This window comes from Apus apus, chromosome 17, assembly GCF_020740795.1.
Source record: "Apus apus isolate bApuApu2 chromosome 17, bApuApu2.pri.cur, whole genome shotgun sequence".
In the NCBI taxonomy this organism is placed as follows: Eukaryota; Metazoa; Chordata; class Aves; order Apodiformes; family Apodidae; genus Apus; species Apus apus.
Genome location: NC_067298.1, coordinates 432,493 through 450,050, shown reverse-complemented (window position 1 = coordinate 450,050; position 17,558 = coordinate 432,493). Strand labels below are relative to the sequence as shown.

At 50.5% G+C, this 17,558-nt stretch overlaps 1 protein-coding gene across 1 annotated transcript in view; it reads left to right on the top strand.

Moving 5' to 3' along the window:
- The window catches only part of PIK3R5 (phosphoinositide-3-kinase regulatory subunit 5), a 48,887-nt gene that overhangs the window by 16,102 nt on the left and 15,227 nt on the right, over positions 1-17,558 (top strand). The window contains exons 2-5 of the mRNA XM_051635187.1: positions 3,849-3,958; positions 11,762-11,862; positions 14,617-14,685; positions 15,481-15,619. Coding sequence (XP_051491147.1) covers positions 3,862-3,958; positions 11,762-11,862; positions 14,617-14,685; positions 15,481-15,619 — 406 coding nt within the window. The 5' untranslated portion in view covers positions 3,849-3,861. The remainder of the gene's footprint in view (positions 1-3,848; positions 3,959-11,761; positions 11,863-14,616; positions 14,686-15,480; positions 15,620-17,558) is intronic.

Here is a 17,558-nt window from a genome sequence, read left to right as displayed (position 1 = left end):
TTGTTTTCTGGGCCTTTTGTCAACCATCACCCCAAGTCCTTCTCTTCAGGGCTGTTTTCGAAACAAGGCAAAACCTTGTGTCAAATTGGTTTCCCTCGGAACATGGGATTCTGAAAACCAAAGGGCTTAAATGTTGTCACCACTATGGCTGAGAGAGCCGTGATGTTACTGGTGTGATGTGCCAGGAATGAGGACAAGCCCTGCCCTCTGCCTGCCTCCTCCTGCGACTGTTTGCCAGCTGGATCAGCATGATTGTGGTTCCTGGTTCCCCTCTCAGTCTCTGTCAGTTCCTCTGGCTGCCTCCATTGGGGCTGGCTGCAGATGCACCCTGCTGATGGTGGCCACTCGTCCTGCATTAGGAGAGACACAATAAGGTGTTTCTTGGGACACATGGTCGATGTCGTAATGGTCGTGTACGGACTGGAGTGGCCTGAGGCAATGAGGACTAGGTGAGATCTAGCTGTCTTCTTGCAAGAAGTCCAGTCCTTTCTGAGTGTGCTGATTCTGCAGGTGGGCAGGAGGATGGCATGGAGGGTAAGGAGTGTACCTTGAGAGCTGGAGATTGGCCTTCTGCTCCCAGGAAGCTGTGGGACAGCAGAAAAATTGCTTGACTTTTGCAAACATCAGCTTCTCTGCCTCTTCAGAGGTGACTGTGTGGTTTGCATGGTGTTTGGAGGCTGCTTTTAAGGTGCAACATTACTGGAGAAGGGAAATCAATCTCAGAGAACATCCAGGGCTTGAAGTGCCGTAGCTGGAATTTTCAGGGCTGGTTCTGATGCATGGTGGGTAAAGCCTGTCTGCTTGCTTTGCTCAGCTCTGGCTGGGCCTGGGCAGGCCAGGAGGGGCAGTTGTACACAATGTCCTTGGTCCAAAGCTGATACTCATAACTGCTGTGGTGTCCTCTCCATTCCTGCCTCCTAGGAGCAATATCTCTAGATGCTTTACATGGAGGCTGAACAGATGTGTGGGTGCCCTGTTGCACTGACTGTCCAACTCTGTGATCTTAGAGGTCTTTTCCAACTGTGACAATCCTGTGATTCTGTGTGACTGCCTTCAGAGCTGGTGTCTGCAAATCTGTGACAATCCAATGTTGAAGGTGTGTCATTATCCTCCCTGTTGTTGTGTCTCCATTGGTCCATCAAAACCCTTCTCTCTTCTCTGGGTGCTGGTTGTGCTCCCTTGAAAATATTAGTGACACCTGAGGAGAAGGTGGAGAAACCCACATGTTCTGGAACAGGTTGCTCTGCTTGTGAATGTGTAGAGCAGGAACCAGTCGTAGTGACAAGGGTGTCCCCAAAGGGCCCCTGCTGTGTTGTGATCTCGGGCAGTCAACTGCACAGCGCCTGCTCCAGCCCTTCCCCCCTCCCAACACCCCTCACCTCCCTTTCCTGCCAAAGCAGGTTTAGCAGCTCTGCTACTGGGAGTCCAGCTGGAGGGAGAGGATGAAGGGACAGGAAATTTTTTTTCTCACAAACTCGATCAAAACCCGTCAATAAACCATTGGAAGCATCAATTAAAAACTTTGACCTCAACACTTGTTTTTCTTAGTGCTCTTGAGATGTTTAACAGAGCTGCTTGGGAAGCTGATTATCTCCTCCAGAGCTGCCCCCTGCCTTGTCATTTTGCTCAGTGTGGGTGGGAAGGAAGGGAGAGTTTGGAGAATAAGCAGTAGGAGAGTTTGAGAAGTTTCTGCCCAGTTGTGGTGAGCAAGATGAGCCCTCTCCCATGAAAGATGCTTCCATAAGCAGTGCCTGGGGAGAAGAGGTTTAGATTCATGTGTGGCCCACAGTCCACCAGGAAAAAAAAAAAAAAAAACAAACAAAAGCAAAGACTGTATTTTGTGGTTTGAAAGTTACAGTAATATCTTTGTCAGACTTTGTTTTTAATTTCCCTGCCTGTTCTGTGTTGGGATTGGAGGGGCATTGTGAAGGGATGGCTGGGCTGGAGCAGGGCTCACCCAGAGCATGTGTTGAGAAGCACTGTTCCCCTTCGAGGACCAAGCTGAGCTCTAAACCAAGCTGCTGTGGGGGCAGGTGTATTCCTGTGAGCTGATTGATGTAAAGGGTGCTTATGAGTCATGCTGAGCTCTTAGTCACTGCTTCTCTCTTACCACAAGTCATGACAAAGGTGCTGAGGTGCAGGTTCCCCTCTCAGTCAGCCTTGGGCACCACAGTGGAGTGTTCCTCAGGTGTCCTTTGGGCACGCACTGGGGATGGATAAAACTTTTGGTGAAGACCATGGTAGCAGGCTGTGGCAGGACACAAGAAATAGGAGCCCGTGAGCCTCCTCAGGTTGAAGTAGAGAGCTTGCATTCAACAGGTCAGTGGTTCCTCATCATATGTTTGCTTTCACTTGTTAGGAGCCATTCGTGGCTTCTCTCCAGCATAGGAAGGACCAAGTGGCCTTGCTGCTCCCTTGGCTCCTGGGGAGCCTCAGCAGCTGAGGATGGCTTTACTGAGCCCTTTTGGGGTAATTGCCAGGAGTGGGTGGGGGTGGCCATGCTGAGGGCACCAATGGTGGAACCACAGCGGCTTTCACTCCTGCCAGGGTGGAGGTGAGGAGCTGTGATGGCCACAGCCACCATTGATTCCTGAGTGTCAAAGGCTGACCAAATAAGCAAAGAATTGATAATTTTGGGGTAGTGTTGGGAACTGCAAGAGTGTGTGGCATAGGCAGAAGAACATGCTGTGTGGGATTAAATTAAGGCCAGTGTGTTTTGTAGTCTTGGCAGGTTTTATTTCTTCCTCCTGAATTATTTTTCTTTATTTGTGTTGCCTCCAACCAAAAGGCAAAGTGTCTGTGGGATGAGCCCTTCTCTGTGTGTTGGCAGAGGGGAGGTGCCCACCCCAGGGTTCCTCTGGATGCTGGAACTGGCACTGCAGGGGAGGAGGAAATCTCTGCCTGGGCACTTACTTGATTACTCATGGTCGGGTTAGTTCTGAGAAGTAAACCTTCTGGGCAGGTTGCTCTTATTTCCATGGCATTCCAGACATGGGACATATGAATTGAGTGGGATAAAATCTTCCTCCCCCCAGCACAGTCATATGGCCCAAGGTTTGGGTGTGCACCCTGGGCTGTAGTGGAGGGTGAGGTGCACAGAGCTGCCTGGGGACACGGTTGCAGCCAGGAACGCAATCCACTGTTTCGCAATGTTCTCGAATGTTGGGGCTGATGTCCCCTCTGTATTTTTCTGCATTGCCATGAGGACGTGTGAATATTTTCTTCGTGTTGACTGTGTGGCTGCAAGGTGACAGTGCTGAGGCCTTCCTGGCACTCAGGAGTGGGTTTGTGAACATCACCGGTGGACACCTGGGCTGTCAAAGACTATTCACGCCTGACGCATGAGTAGGAGCTTGGGCTTTGTCCTCTCTTTTCCCAGGCTGGACCAGATGATCTTTTGAGATCTCTCTCAGCCTGTTTCTCCCAGGGCTGTTGTATGGGTCCCACCAACCCTGTTGCAAGGTGCTGCAGCTGTAATCTTCTTGACAAAGCTAAGGCTACCAGACCTGATCTGTCCCACAGAAGGAAGCTGTGAGAAAGCAGATGTGGTGGCAGTAGGTTAGGGGCAGAGTGCTTGGCCCCACAGTCTCTTGTGGGGGGGTTCTGGATGTGTGCACCACCTTTTCTTTACTATGATTGGGAAGGGTTGGGGGAGCAGAGGGGAAGACGGCAGCTGGCAGTGGGGTGTATGCGTGGCTTTGGGGTTGGAAAGGGTGACAGGAGGCAGAAATGGGGCAGTGTTTTACCAGGAGCATCTTGTCTGTGTGGTGGGAGAAGTGTTGCAGTGCTCTCTTGTTTGCACTTAACTAAGGGCCAGCACACTAATTTTATTCCTTCTCTCTCAGTAGGAGATGAATTAAAATGCAGCACACCACATGCACAGAGGACAGGATCTACCATGCACTAGAAAGATGTCTACACGGACTTAGCAGGGATGCTGTCTCCAGCAGATGGGCTGGTAGGTGACCTTTTAATCGGGAGCTTGTTCTTCTGTCTCTGCATAATCTGCTAACCTACCTGGGCACCTGGGGAAGAGAGAGCTGCTGGTGCTACTGAAGTCTTGGTGGCCTTTTCTCCCTTTCAATGTTCAAAGTTAGAGGTGGGATCCAACCCAGTCCATCTTCCTGAGCCTCTTGGTGCAGCAGGGAGATGTATGAAGGCACTGAACAAGTCGTGTTACGTCTTACATACGTAATGGTCAGCAGAGAAGATGTGAGTCTTGCCAGTTGTCCATGCATGAGCTGGAGAGAGGAGGAGTCTTCATTCACCATGAGGAAAGAGTCCTTTGTGTGATCAGCCAGCCCTGAGTTGCCTTCATGCTTTTAGTCCTCAAAACCTATGGGCTTAATCTCTGCAGCATTGTCAGAAGAAGTGTGGAGATACTGTTATTGGCTGTGTTTAAATCTAGAGCAGATACCATGGTGGCCATAAAGATGTGACCCATGTTAAGAGGCCTGCAAAGGGATTTGGGATGGCAATGGTAAGGGCAGAGCAGCAACGAGGAGCAGTAATTTTTTAAGGTGATTTTGACCTCTCTCCCTCACACTTACGCTTGTAGGCTGCACTTAAATCACTCACAAGCCCTCCTGTGGATCAAAGGAGTTAAATTAATTTGGGAGGTTGTCAAATCCAGATTTCCTGTTGTCTGTGCCGTTCTTCTTTCAACCCCCTTTTCCATGACCTGCAAGAGAGAGACACAAACAGTATCCAACCTACTGCCAAACACTGGAACAATCCCTCTGGTTGTGCCCATTTCCTCTCACCCACCCAAGAGATGCTAGCTCCCTGTGCTGTAGCGTCACCCTCAATCTTGCATCCTTTTGGTCTCCCCACCTTCTGGGAAATGGGCCCTGAAGCGTGACCTACATTCCCGGTTCCTGGAAGCGCAACCTGGCATTGGCAGCGCGACAGCGCGTGTCCAAAGAAGTCCATCGCATTGTGCTCTGCACAGCTCACCTCTTCCTGTCATTAGGATTAATCAATTCCCATGTCACTCACAAACTGCCCTGCTCTAATCCCAGCCCCTCAGCACTGGTGTTAGTGTTGGGGTAGCCTTTAAAATAATAACTTCACAATTTTTCCAGCTCATTAGCAAAGACAAGACTGTAGGGGCGGGTAGTGGTGGCTCAGCTGGCAGCAGCTGGGCTGCCCAATCATTCCTTGTTTCTAATGATTTTCCCTGTCTGCCTGCCTGATGGCTTTCAGCCCTCTTCATGTGGGTTTTGTGGGGTTTGGCAGAATAACCTGGCATTCCTGGGAGAATCTTGGGCATTTTACACATCAGAAAGTTCCCTTTCATCAAAACTATTTGTACTGTTTCCAAAAATGTTCAGTGTGACGGGCAAAGCCTGTTTCTGCAGCTGTGGGTGGACAGGACGTGATCAGCTCTGCTGTGCCCCTGCTCCAAGGGCATTCCTGGCCAGCCTCAAGGCAGAGCTGCTTGCCCAGAGCCTCCACTGCTCTTCTGCGTGGGCTGTCTAGCCCTGCTGACTTTTAACGTCTTTGCTTTGAAGAGCTGCTGATTCACATCCTACCCCATTGCCATTGGAGCAGGAAGTATTTAATGATTCATAGAATTCCAGACTGGTTTGTGTTGGACCTTAAAGCCATCTAGCTCCAACCCCTGCCATGGGCAGGGACACCTCCCACCAGCCCAGGCTGCTCCAAGCCCCATCCAACCTGCCCTTCAACACTTCCAGGGATGGGGCAGCCACAGCTTCCCTGGGCAACCTGGGCCAGGGTCTCACCACCCTCAATATACCCCCATATATTGCTTATATATAATTTAGGAAAATCATATATATAATGCACAGATACATCTACACCCCTCAGCAGAGTGTCCTATTTCTTGTCAAAAACAGAGCAGTAGCATTTTTACCTTCTTCTGCCTTCCCCGTGTTACAAGCAACAGTTTAGTTATTGCTGTCCTGTGTCAGCCCCAGGCTGTTACTTATGGCAGGGCTCCTTTCCTCATGCAGTCACTGAATCCCACCATCTTAACTGCACAGCAGCCTTCTCCTTCCTTGTTTTTAACATCTTATATCACTTTTCTTTCCCAGTTTATTTGCTTTCCACTCCTTTTAACCGTTTATGCAGCAAAATAATATGCCCCACATAGCAGCTTTTGGGTTGAGACCTTGCTAGAATTTTGTTATTTTTAAAAGTATTTAATGTTTTATTTTTACAATATAATTTTACAGGAGGTTACTCCAGAGTGGGTGAGTAATCGTTTCTGATGCATTGTTTTCCTCCTGCAGAAGTGACTGAATAGCTGAGGTTTGTGAAGTCAGCAAAGAGAAGAAGTGTGAGGGCTTTGGCTGCCATGGATTTATAGCCTGGATGAGCCCATGGTTGTCTCTGGGGTCTAAATAGAAAATCTTTCCTGAACTGTAGCATCGGTTGGAGGAACCAAATTAAAGTTATTTGTCTCTGCCTCTCACAAAACTGTATTAGAGAAGACGACCTTTTCCTTGTGGAGACCCACTTCAGAGCAGAGCCTTTCTCCGTGTTGGTGGAGAAATAATAGTCATACTGAAAGAAAAATTTCTTTTTATTTCTTTCTGATGAGCAGTGAAATGGGGAGCATTTGGTGAAGGAGAGTGCTGTGCTGTGGTCTGGCTGCTGCTTGGGCTGGGTTTGTTGTCCTGGGGAGTCAAGGGTGTGAGAAGGGCTGGCAGAACATGGTGGATGGGGAGCTGCTGGAGAGGCTGTACAGCAGCCCAGTGCATGGAAGGGCTCAGGACTGGAAAAGAGCTGCTGTGTTTTTACTATGGGACTGCATGTGAGCCAGTGAGGATGAGGGATGTTGGGAAGGGAGGATGGATAAAGATCACTGGTGAGCTGAAGAAGGAGAGAAGCATACAATGAAATGTCGTACGTGGCATCCAGGGAGTTGGTGTGCTCAGCTCTAATGAAGGGAAGCTTAAGATCCTGGTCAGTTGGAGTTATCTAAATGCCCTCATGGGGAATGAACAGGAGTCTGGTGTGGGGGTCCTCTAGCTTAGTCACCAAGTAGTGAGTGTCTGAAATACTTCCAGCTGTAAGTGCAGACTTAAGGTGAGCTTATTTCTAAATCTTGCACATTTTAACCTTTTGACTGATTTCTCCAGGCCTGTGGTGGGTTCTTTTGCAGATATCACCACCCAGGCTGGATGGAAGTGCTTGAGGTGGCTCCAGCCCTGGGAAGTGCTTCTATGCCCTGCTCCAGAAGCTCTGAGTAGCTGTTTGGAAACAGGAGCTGCAGGTTGAGCTTCTGTGCAGCACAGGTTGTGTCCCAAGGAGATGCTGTGACTGCAGGGATTTTGCTGTTGCTGGGGCTTTGGGTATCTCCAACCCTCCACTGCTTAGAAACTGCTGTGAGTTGGCCCTTCCTTTGGGCAGTCCCCTAGAGAAATCTACCTTATTCTGGTGAGGGTATAGTGGAAGTAGTGGGAACAGGTCTGGCGGAGAGAGGAAATGGAGACATCTGCTTCTAGAATCATAGAATCATTGAATTGTTTTGGTTGGAAAAGACCTTTAAGAACATCAAGTCCAACTGTGAACCCAGCACTGCCAAGGCCACCACTGACCCATGTCTCTCAGCACCACATCTACATGGCTTTGAAATCCCTCCAAGGATGAGGACTCCACCACTGCCCTGGGCAGCCTGGGCCAGGGCCTGACAACCCTTTCAGGGGACAAATGGAGCAACTTGAAGCCATTTCTTTTTGTTCTATCACTTTTACCCTGGGAGAAGACACCGACCCCCCTGGCTCTAACCTCCTCTCAGGCAGCTGCAGAGCCAGCAGGTCTCCCCTCAGCCTCCTTTTCTTCAGGCTCAACACCCCCAGTTCCCTCAGCTGCTCCTGCTCAGACTTGTGCTCCAGCCCCTTTCCCAGCTCTGTTGCCCTTCTCTGAACATGCTCCAGCCCCTCCACATCCTTCTTGTTGTGAGGGGCCCAAAACTGACCCCAGGATTTGAGGTGCAGCTTCGCCAGTGCCCAGCACAGGGGGATTATCCCTGCCCTGGTCTTCCTGGCCACCCCTCCAACCATGCCACTTCTGATGGCACCAGGAGCTGATGCCCAACCTGATAGTTGTGGGCAAAGGCAGCTTGACTATGCAGGATTTCTGCTTTATTTCTTTTTTTCCTGTTTCTGACTTGACAGTTGTCCCTGTGAAGGAGGGCGGAGGGGAAATGTCAGCCCTTGCAATCAGGAAGAGCTGCTCTGGGAGGAGGGCATCTCAGTGCACTTCTCAGAAAAGAAATGGCAAAGCCTCCTCCTTCCGAAGCCACCCCCAGGGCCACTGCCACCTGGCCCCTGGATAGCAATTGGATCCAGAGCATGAGCTGTGTTTCTGGTGGATAAATCTTACTCATTCTCCATGTATAAGGAGGAAATAAATAGAGCTGGTTTAGTTGAGCAAGACTGGATGGATGAGTACCAGGGCAGGGTGCATTAAGCAGTTTTTTCCCCATGGGTCTTCCCACTGCCCTGCTGGGAGGTCTCTGTTGCCTCTTGTGCACCAGAGGATGCATGAGGATTCATAGGATTTAGGGGCTGGAAGGGGAAGTCCTGGTTTGCACTTCCTGCACAAGGTGCATCTTTAAAAGCTGATCTTGACACCTCCAGAGCTGGGAATTGCCCTGAAGCTCCACTGTGGACGACTCTCCTGCAAGGTGTTGAGTGGTTTGTGTGTGCGATTTTACTAACTGCTTCCCTCAGCCCAGGGGCACCTGTCTGAGATTTGCAAACTCTGCCATGTTACAGGCTTAGCTGAGAGAGGTGAAGTGTTTCCCCACCAATGCAGGACTTCCCAGCACTCGCACAACTTGCTGGAGAGGCAGTGACTGGGAGCACAGTCCCTGCTTGCAGTGGTGGCAAGGAGCAATCCCTGGGGGTGCCTGGAGGGGCATTCCAGGGCACCTCTGTGCTGCCCCACACATCTGGGGCTTCCCTTGCTTCTCATAGTGAGAAATACTCCTTTTGGGAATCAAAGAGGAAATGCAAAGTCCAGGAGAAGGCCCAGCTCAAACTTTTTCTATGCCCTTGATGCGTGTCCTACCCTCACCAACGCCAGGACAGGGAGAGTGCATGGTCTGGTGCTGCTGGTTTTGAACAAATCTGGGCACAGGGAAGCAAATCCAGTTTGAAGTCCATGCTCTGTGCTGCTCCAGCTTGGTATAAAATACTGCTCCTGAGTTGTCCGTGCCATTTTTGGCCTGACCTGATACGGTGGCACGATTTGGATCACCTCCATGGCCTCCTCTGGACTCACTCTAGGAGCTCCATGTCATTACGTTGGGGGATCCCGAACTGGACCCAGCACTGCAGGGAGGTGTTGCCAGAATGGAGTGGGGGGGGGAATCCCTCCCATAATCTGCAAGTCATGCTGCCTGTGGCATTTGAGCCCAGGACTTGGCCTGAGCAGGTTGGCTTATTCAAGTCACCATGGGAGCCTCAGTTGCTTCTTGCTGAGGCTGGCAAGCCCCCTGGCAGCTCTGACCACTACTGTTGCTTTCTTGACTATCTGGCAGGTGCTGGGGCTTTCCCTGGAGATTGTGGTGCTCTGGGCCAGTGTTGATGTATTTGAGCAACCTGCTGGAACCCTCCTGGGCAGAGCCCTGGCTCTGGGCCATTGTGCTGGCTCATGGAAGCAGCTCACAGGAGAACCGGAGCATTGCCGAGTTCCCGGGTCACGGCGCCTGTGCCCTCACTGACAAAACATCCCAACCTCGGGTGGCTCTGGGTGTCAGCAAACCCAGCAGGGTGCTGGGAGTACTGGGGACAAATTAAAAATTGCAACTGGGATTAACAGCGAGTGCATCTGAGCTCCTCGGAAACTTTACAGCAGGATCTTTCTCTGCTAGAAAACGCTGACTCCTTGAAAGTGAAAAGTTGCATGAGAGTGGGGACATTTCCCAGGGGGGAAGGCTCCTGCCCTTTTTTGTTCAGCTAAAAGGGAGGCATAAAGCCATAGAACTGTTATGTGTCCTGGTGAGTTCTTCTCTGTGGTGGGGACAAGTGAAAGCTGTTTTTGGAACCTGTTTTGCTTGAGTTGGCATTGGCCTTCTCCCAGCTGGGCCACGGCAGACCGCTTCCCTGGTTTAAATTAATCTTGTTTAACATCTAGTTTATGGCATTTACATGTCTGTATGTTTGATGGATTTGTAACCTTTGCAGCTGGGAATGATACTTGAGGGATGGACGATGTGACCTGTTGATTTGTGATGAATTGGAACAAGCTGCCCAGGGAAGTGTTGGAATCACCATCCCTGGAGGTGTTAAAAAAATGTGTGGATGTGGCACTTTGGGATATGTATATGGTGGTGTTGAGTTGACAGTTGGACTGGATGATCTGAGAGGTCTTTTCCAACCTTGATGATTCTCTGTTTCTATGAATACCACTGTCCCCTGACCAGCTCACAGGATTCTTTCTTCCTTATTAGCTCCAAATGCAACAGCCACCACACTTGAGCTGGTGTTTGCTGTGTTTCTGTGCCACTTGATAGACCCTGTGAATGAAGACCAGCTGGATTCATATGTATTTTTCCTCTCTGATCATTAGCTCCACTTCCTTGCAGTAAGACATGCTCTCTTTCTCTTGGGTTTGCTTTTGGACTGAGCTTGGGAGTGCCAGGACCCCCTGAACTGAGCCATGGGCTGCATTCCTGGAGAACAAAATCCCTGAAATGTGGGCTGGAGGAGATGCAGACATGGACCCTCCTCAGATATTTGCTACGCTTTTTGCTTGAAATTTCCCCAAAACTTTTCTGCGTGGGGCTGTGTGCAGTGCCCGGGTCCCTGGGAGAAAGGGGAAGGTTCTGCACCCTTCTTGATCTGCAGATCTGGAGGGCACAGCCTTCTCCCCCAGGACGTGGGCCGGGATGAATGGAGGTATTCAGCAGCCTTTGTACAGATTATTTCCTCTAAGACCATCTGGGAGGTGGCCCTGGTCACCAATAAAAGCGATGGCCTCAGGAAACACCTTGGGCCATTGTCACCAGTTGGGTCCACCAGCAAGAGGCAGATGTCTGGGGATGGAGGCTGGAGGAGTTTCAGTCCACCAAGGTGAAGGACCCTTCAACCCTTTGCACAGCAGCTCTCTCAGTATCTGGGTCATCTCCTGGTGGGGCTTAAATACACTGAATGAAAATTTGGAGGTGATAAGAGATGGAATAAATGCTGGGCAGGTTTAACAATGGTGCTGCTGTGAGGTCTGACTGCTGTGGTGCTTATGTGACAGGGAAGCTGGTTGAGGGGTTGCAGCCTCTCCCCTCAGGGGGTGAGGCACCTGAGGATGCTGGATGCGTGCCTGGCAGGGAGGTGGGTGTTGCAGCATTTGAGGGAGTTGATGGTTGGGATAGTGCAGCTGGGGCATTAGAGCCTGGTGTGGCAGGGCTGGGGGTTGCACTGGTGGGTTTTCTGTGCTCAGGCAGACTGAAGGTGGGCATCCACCCATGCCCTGCACTTCCCTCTGGCCCCTGCAGCAGGCACCTGGCAGCTGCCCATACTCCCTGGGGAACTGGCATCCACCCCAGCAGAGTGTGCTGGGCTGCCTGGGTGAGAGTGTGAACGTGCTCGGCTGGCAAGTGCTGCCACGGAGATAAGCACCATTAGGTGAGATCAGATCTGTCCAGAACCAGGGCACAAGATTTTTTCCTCTGCCATTATCTGACACAGGTGACAGACAATTTCACCTTGATCCCTTCCCACTGTCTGTCTCTCCTGTGACCTCCTGGGTGGGGGCTGTGGGTGACAGTGGCTCTGTGTCCCCGCAGCCGGGCTGTGCCTGAACTGCTGGAGCTTGCAGGAGCTGGTGAGCCGAGACCCAAGCAACTACCTCATCCTCGTGGAGAAGATTCTCAGCAAGGCCAAAGAGGTGAGTCAGGGGGCTGCAGGGGGGGCTGCAGGCTTTGAGATGCTGTCAGCTCCAGGATTTGCCTGAAGTGGAGTTTTGCAGAGCCTGGCCAGGTGATTTTGGGTTGTGTAAAGTGATACACAACCTTACAGGCCATGACTGGGATTGTTTAGTTTGGAGAAGAGGAGTCTGAGGGGAGACCTCATTGCTCTCTACAACTAGTGAGGGAGGCGTTGGTCTCTTCTCCCAGGTAAATGACAGGACTAGAGGAAATGGCCTGAAGTTACACCAGGAGAGGCTTAGACTGGATATTAATAAGAATTTATATATTTAAAAAGTGGTCAGGCACTGAAGTGGGTTGCCCAGGGAGGTGGTGGAGTCACCATCCCTGGAGGTATTAAAAAATTGTGTAGACGTGGCACTTCAGGACATGCTCTAGTGGGAATGATGGGTGTGGTTGTGTTGTTGGTTGCTTGGGTTTGGGTTTCTTCTTGTTTGGTTGTTGTTTTTTTTTCCTCCTCTCAGGTGGACAGTTGGACTCTGTGATCTTAGAGGTCTTTTCCAACTGTGATGATTCTGTGATTCTGGAGCTCTGGGTTAGTGATGCTGGGTGGGCAGCTCTGGGGCACTGCAGGGGGCAGTCCTGAATGTCCTGCTGGATTTCAGCACACAGGAAATGCGAGGGGAAAACCCAGCTCCAATACCTGCTCTTCAGGCAGCACCGCTGATCCACTGTGAAGGGCTTGGATTTCCTGAAGTGCTGCTGGGCACCAGCTTGTAAGGCTGTGTGGCTGGAGCCAGCCTTCCCCAGACCTTCCCTCAGTGTAACCTGGGAGCTGCTAGTCCAAATGAGAGCAAATTGAAGGTTTCCTGTTGTTTTTGCTGGAAACTTTGCTGTGGCTCTTCCAGGCTTCCTTCCAGGGCAAGAGTGGAACTGGGACACAGGACCACAGGCAGGGCTTGCAGTGTGTGGCAGGAGGGTCAGGCACAGCAGGAGGTGACACAGCAGTGGGAATCGTGAGGCCCTGACACAGCCCCATTATGTGCCAGAGAAGCTCGAGGCATCAACTAGGCAGGAGTGTTGATCTGCATGAGGATAGGGAGGCTCTACAGAGATACTTGGACAGATTAGATCACTGGGCTAATGTTAATGGTCTGGGCTTCAACAAGGCCAAGTGTCCTTGCACTTGGGCCACAACAACCCCAGGCAATGCTCCAGGCTTGGGGAAGTGTGGCTGGAAAGTGTCTGGCAGAAAAGGACCTAGGGGTTCTAATTGATAACAGCTGAATATGAGCCAGCAGTGTGCCCAGGTGGCCAAGAAGGCCAATAGCATCCTGGCCTGTATTAGAAATAGTGTGACCAGCAGAAGGAGAGAGGTGATTGTCCCCGTGCTCAGCACTGGTGAGGCCACACCTGGAGTGTTGTGTCCAGTTTTGGGCACCTCAATTCAAGGGAGATACCAAGGTGCTGGAACGAGGACAGAGGAGGGCAAGGAAGCTGATGAAGGGCCCAGAGAATAAATCTGATTAAGAATGCTTGAAGGAGCTGGGAATGTTTAGTTTGAGGAAGAGGAGTCTGAGGGGAGACCTCATCACTCTCTACAGCTACCTGAAAGGACATTGTAGAGAGGCTGGTGCTGGTCTCTTTTCACAGGTAATTAGCGACAGAACAAGAGGGAAGGGCTTCAAGCTGCAACAGGGCAGGTTTAGATTGGATATTAGGAAAAAGTTCTTCACAGAGGGAGTGGTTAGACACTGGAACAGGGTGCCTAGGGAGGTGGTTGAGTCACCAAAAGTCGTTTGGATGAGGTGTTGGTAGATATGGTTTAGGGTTTAGGGGAGAACTTCGTAGAGTAGGAATGGTGGTTGGACTTGGTGATTGCAAGGGTCTTTTCCAACCTGAATAGTTCTATGATTCTATCATTCTATGATCATTGGTCAAGCAGGCTGTGCCCAGGAAAGCCTTGGAGGAATCCCTTGATGTAGCAGGAAATGGGGGTGTATTTCCTAAAGCCTCAGTGCTGGGATTCATGTGATGGGGTTAAATGCTGCCTTTAATTTTTGGGGAAAGTAAGGCTCTTTAGCCGCCAGGTTGCAGAGCTAATACCAGTTAAGTTTGGCACAATTTTGTTTAATCCATTTCCTTTTTATTTTATTATTATTATTTTTTTTTAATGGCTGGGATTGATCTAGTTGCAGATAGCATTTTATTACATCTGGGTTTGCATCAGGGTTCATTGCACTTTGTGGTGTGCTCATGAAGAAGGGGAGACAGGGTCTGCAAGCATATCCTTAAGCCATTGCTATGTCCCTTGGTGAAATAATTCTGCTGGCTCTTCACTTGCAAGGGCTGGGACAGAAGCCCCAAGATTTGCACCCTGCTGCCGAGCTTTGTAAGCTGCTTGCAGGGGCTGGGCTGCCTGCTTGCGCCTCCACACTGCCTGCTTGGAGCCAATTTTGTTGAATTTCCTGCAACTCTGTAAGGATTGGGAGCATTGGAGGGCTAGGAGCTTGGCTAAATCCAGTTTCTTGAGGATAAAGGCAGAGCAGCATCCTGTGCTGACCTGCCTGTCCCATCAGAGGGGATTACTGGGGGTTTAGGGGTTATTTTCTCCTGGAGACAAAGGAATCTGCTGAGGATGGTGATGTGACGGTGTGGGTTGGGTGCTTGACTGCACTACTGGGGAGTCTCCCAGCACTTCCAAGGATGCTTTCAGGTCACGCTGATGGTGAGCGGTCCAACTCATCCTTCTGCCCTTGGGCTGTTTCCTACAGGTGCAGGAGAAGTGTGACTATGATCTTGTGATGCCCCTGGCTCTCCTCTTCTACTATGCGGTCCTGTATGTAAGTCCTGAGGCTGCTGCATGTAGCAAGATCCCAGCCCTGGGGAGGCACAAGGTCTGGGACCCCCTGGACCTGTGAACACTCACCAAAATTGGGGTGGCTTTCATCTGCACCATCGTGGTCTGCTTTGATCAGTTCATCTCAAAGAAAGATCCAGTACCAATCTACAGGGATCAAGACCAGGCAACCATTGCATAAGCTGAGAGGAAAAAAAAACAAACTTCAGTGGTTTTAATCTTTGCATTTAAAGATGGGCTAATAAGAAAGGGAGATGGACAATGTCTCTGTGCAGAGGAGGCAATTTTTTTTAATTAATCTTGTGCAAAACATACAGGCAACACTAATGAAAGAAGGAGCTGAGCCTTCACAGGAAATACTTTATTATTGTTATTGTTATTATTGTTATTGTTGTTGTTGTTATTGTTATTATTATTATTGTTGTTGTTGTTGTTACAACAATGCATCATTATCCCAAGGAAATAATTGCTGCCAGATTTTGCAGAAGCACAGGCTACAACATGATTCATCTGTATGGATCTGCAGTTGTTAAATGTATATCCAGGCTCTGGCATGTGAGCCGCAGCCAGGAGGTTGGGAAGTGTGGAGCAGATGAAGTTTTCTCAGGGCTGTGCCCCCTGGGGATCCTTTGGCCCTTCAGGAGAGGATGGGGTGTCATGGGGTGAACCTCTTCTCTGATCCACTTCCCACTTCCAGCCTAAGCCCTTGAGTTTTCACGCAGCTCTGGAGGCCTGTGTCCTTGCTCCCTTTCATTCCTGGTCTCCCTGTCTCCTGCAGGCTCCCCATTTCCCACCAGGCTCTGACTTGCTCCTGAAGGCTGCCAGCATATACCACAGCTTCCTGACCTGGCCTGTGCCCTACTGTGACATCTTCCGTGAGCTGCTCACCTTCATCAGTGACGAGCTCAGAGCTCCTGGTAAGGGCTTCCAACCTGCTCTGGGCTTTTTGTGTGCTGCAAGTGCTGCTGCCCCCAAAATTCCCTCTGCTGTGACCACCCCATGTTTCTCCATGACACCCATCTGGTGTTGCTCTCTCATTTACTGTGTCCACGTCTACCTTGTGCATCCCAAACCTCAGGTTTTCCAGGAGGTGAGGACCTCTGCCCTACATCCTCTGAATGATTTTCCCTGGTGGTCTAGCGCAGGGTGGGACCAGATTTCTCTGGAGGAGCAGGGCAGGGTGGTTGCCTAGTGTGCAAGCTGATGGGAGCATCCCAGGGATTCTCAGCTCTGGACCAGTGTGGATTAGAAAAACATGTAGCTATTTCCTGGCTGTCTTCCAGTCTCGGGGATCTTTTTCATGGCAAAGCAGTGCTGCTCCTGCCCAGGCTGGAGCTTTGTTTGAGATGCTCAGTTTGAGATGCACAAAAGTGTAACTTGGGTGATAACAGTGGGTCCATTAGTCAGCATCAGGGTGGCTGGAGCCTTTGAGCCTGCACTTGCGTGGAGATTTCCATAGGGCTGAGGGACTCCCTGGCTCTTTCTTTACAGCTGAGACACTACCTTGTGATACGGCTCTGGGCACATCTAGCAGCAGCAGCAGCAGTGTTCCTCTTAATTAAGGACTCCTTGTAGATGTCCTGTTGTTCCCAATGGAGCAGCTCTTCCAATTATTTCTAAAAGGCCCTTTCTCCTAATCTCCTGGTCTTTTGGTGCCTTATGGAGAACTCTTATCACATGATGCAGATTTCAGCCCTTGTTTAATCCTGTGCAGGGCCATGACAGGGAGAGTGTCTCTGAGAGGGGCTTGGGAGGCCTCAGCTGGGGACAGTACAAGAGAAAATGGGCCCAAGTTGTGCCAGGGGAGGTTTAGACTGGATAGTAGAAGAGACTTCTGCACTGAGAGGGTTATTAAACACTGGCACAGGCTGCCCAGGGAGCTGGTTAAATCACCATCCCTGGAGGTGTTTAAAAGACACACAGATGTGGTGCTGAGGGACATGGCTTAGCACTGGACTTGGTAGACTCAGGTTAATGGTTGGTAGAGTTAGGTTATGGTTAAACTCTATTTTAAAGGTGTTTTCCAACCAGAATGATTCTGTGATTCTCTATGTGGGCTGTGGCTGAAGCTGGGAATGTCTCCCCCTGTCCTCAAGCCAGGCAGCTGCTTTGGAGAGCCCTGATGGGGATGTGGAACGCAGGATCTCCACACAGCAGCCATGTCCAACAGAGATGGGAGCTTGTAGGTGCGGGTGGGATGAAAGGGGCTTTCAAAGAAGCGAAAATATTAACAAAACCCAAACCCCTCTGCAGCATTGGCATGGGACTGGCAGATTTACTGGCTCAAGGCTCTACTGGTATGAATGGCCACTAGGCAAGGTCTGATTGTGCTGTGTCCAGCCTCCAGCTTAGAGCTGCAGGGCTAGCACAGACATGGGGATGCTTGTCCCACGCTGCTGCAGCCATGGACTTTCCCAGCTCCTGCCTGGTCATTTCTTTCTGTGACACAGGTTGGGGCTGTGTTTTACAGATCACTGGGAAAGGCCCAGGGATCGGGGGGTTTACTACCTCCTGCTTCTGTGCTGTCACCAGAGCCTGAGCTGGGGACTTTCATCCAAAAGCTTGTCCCCTCCTACAAGCCTATGAGATTCCCCCACCCCTGCCATGTGGAAGGTGTTGGCCTGCTGGGGCTGGGGAGCCCCTTGCAGCCCTCACCATGGCCACTCCCCACAACTGGAGCCAAGAGCAGCAGAAATGTGTCCTCTGATGAAGAGCTGGCCAGGACCTTATATGCTTGTTGCACGGGCTCTGTGACCTGCTGTGAGGCTGAAGCAAAAGCTTTTTATTGAGAGGAGGGTAAATATTAACTGAGAACAAGCTGCTGTCAGTATTTGCCAAGAATGCAATAGCTTTTAT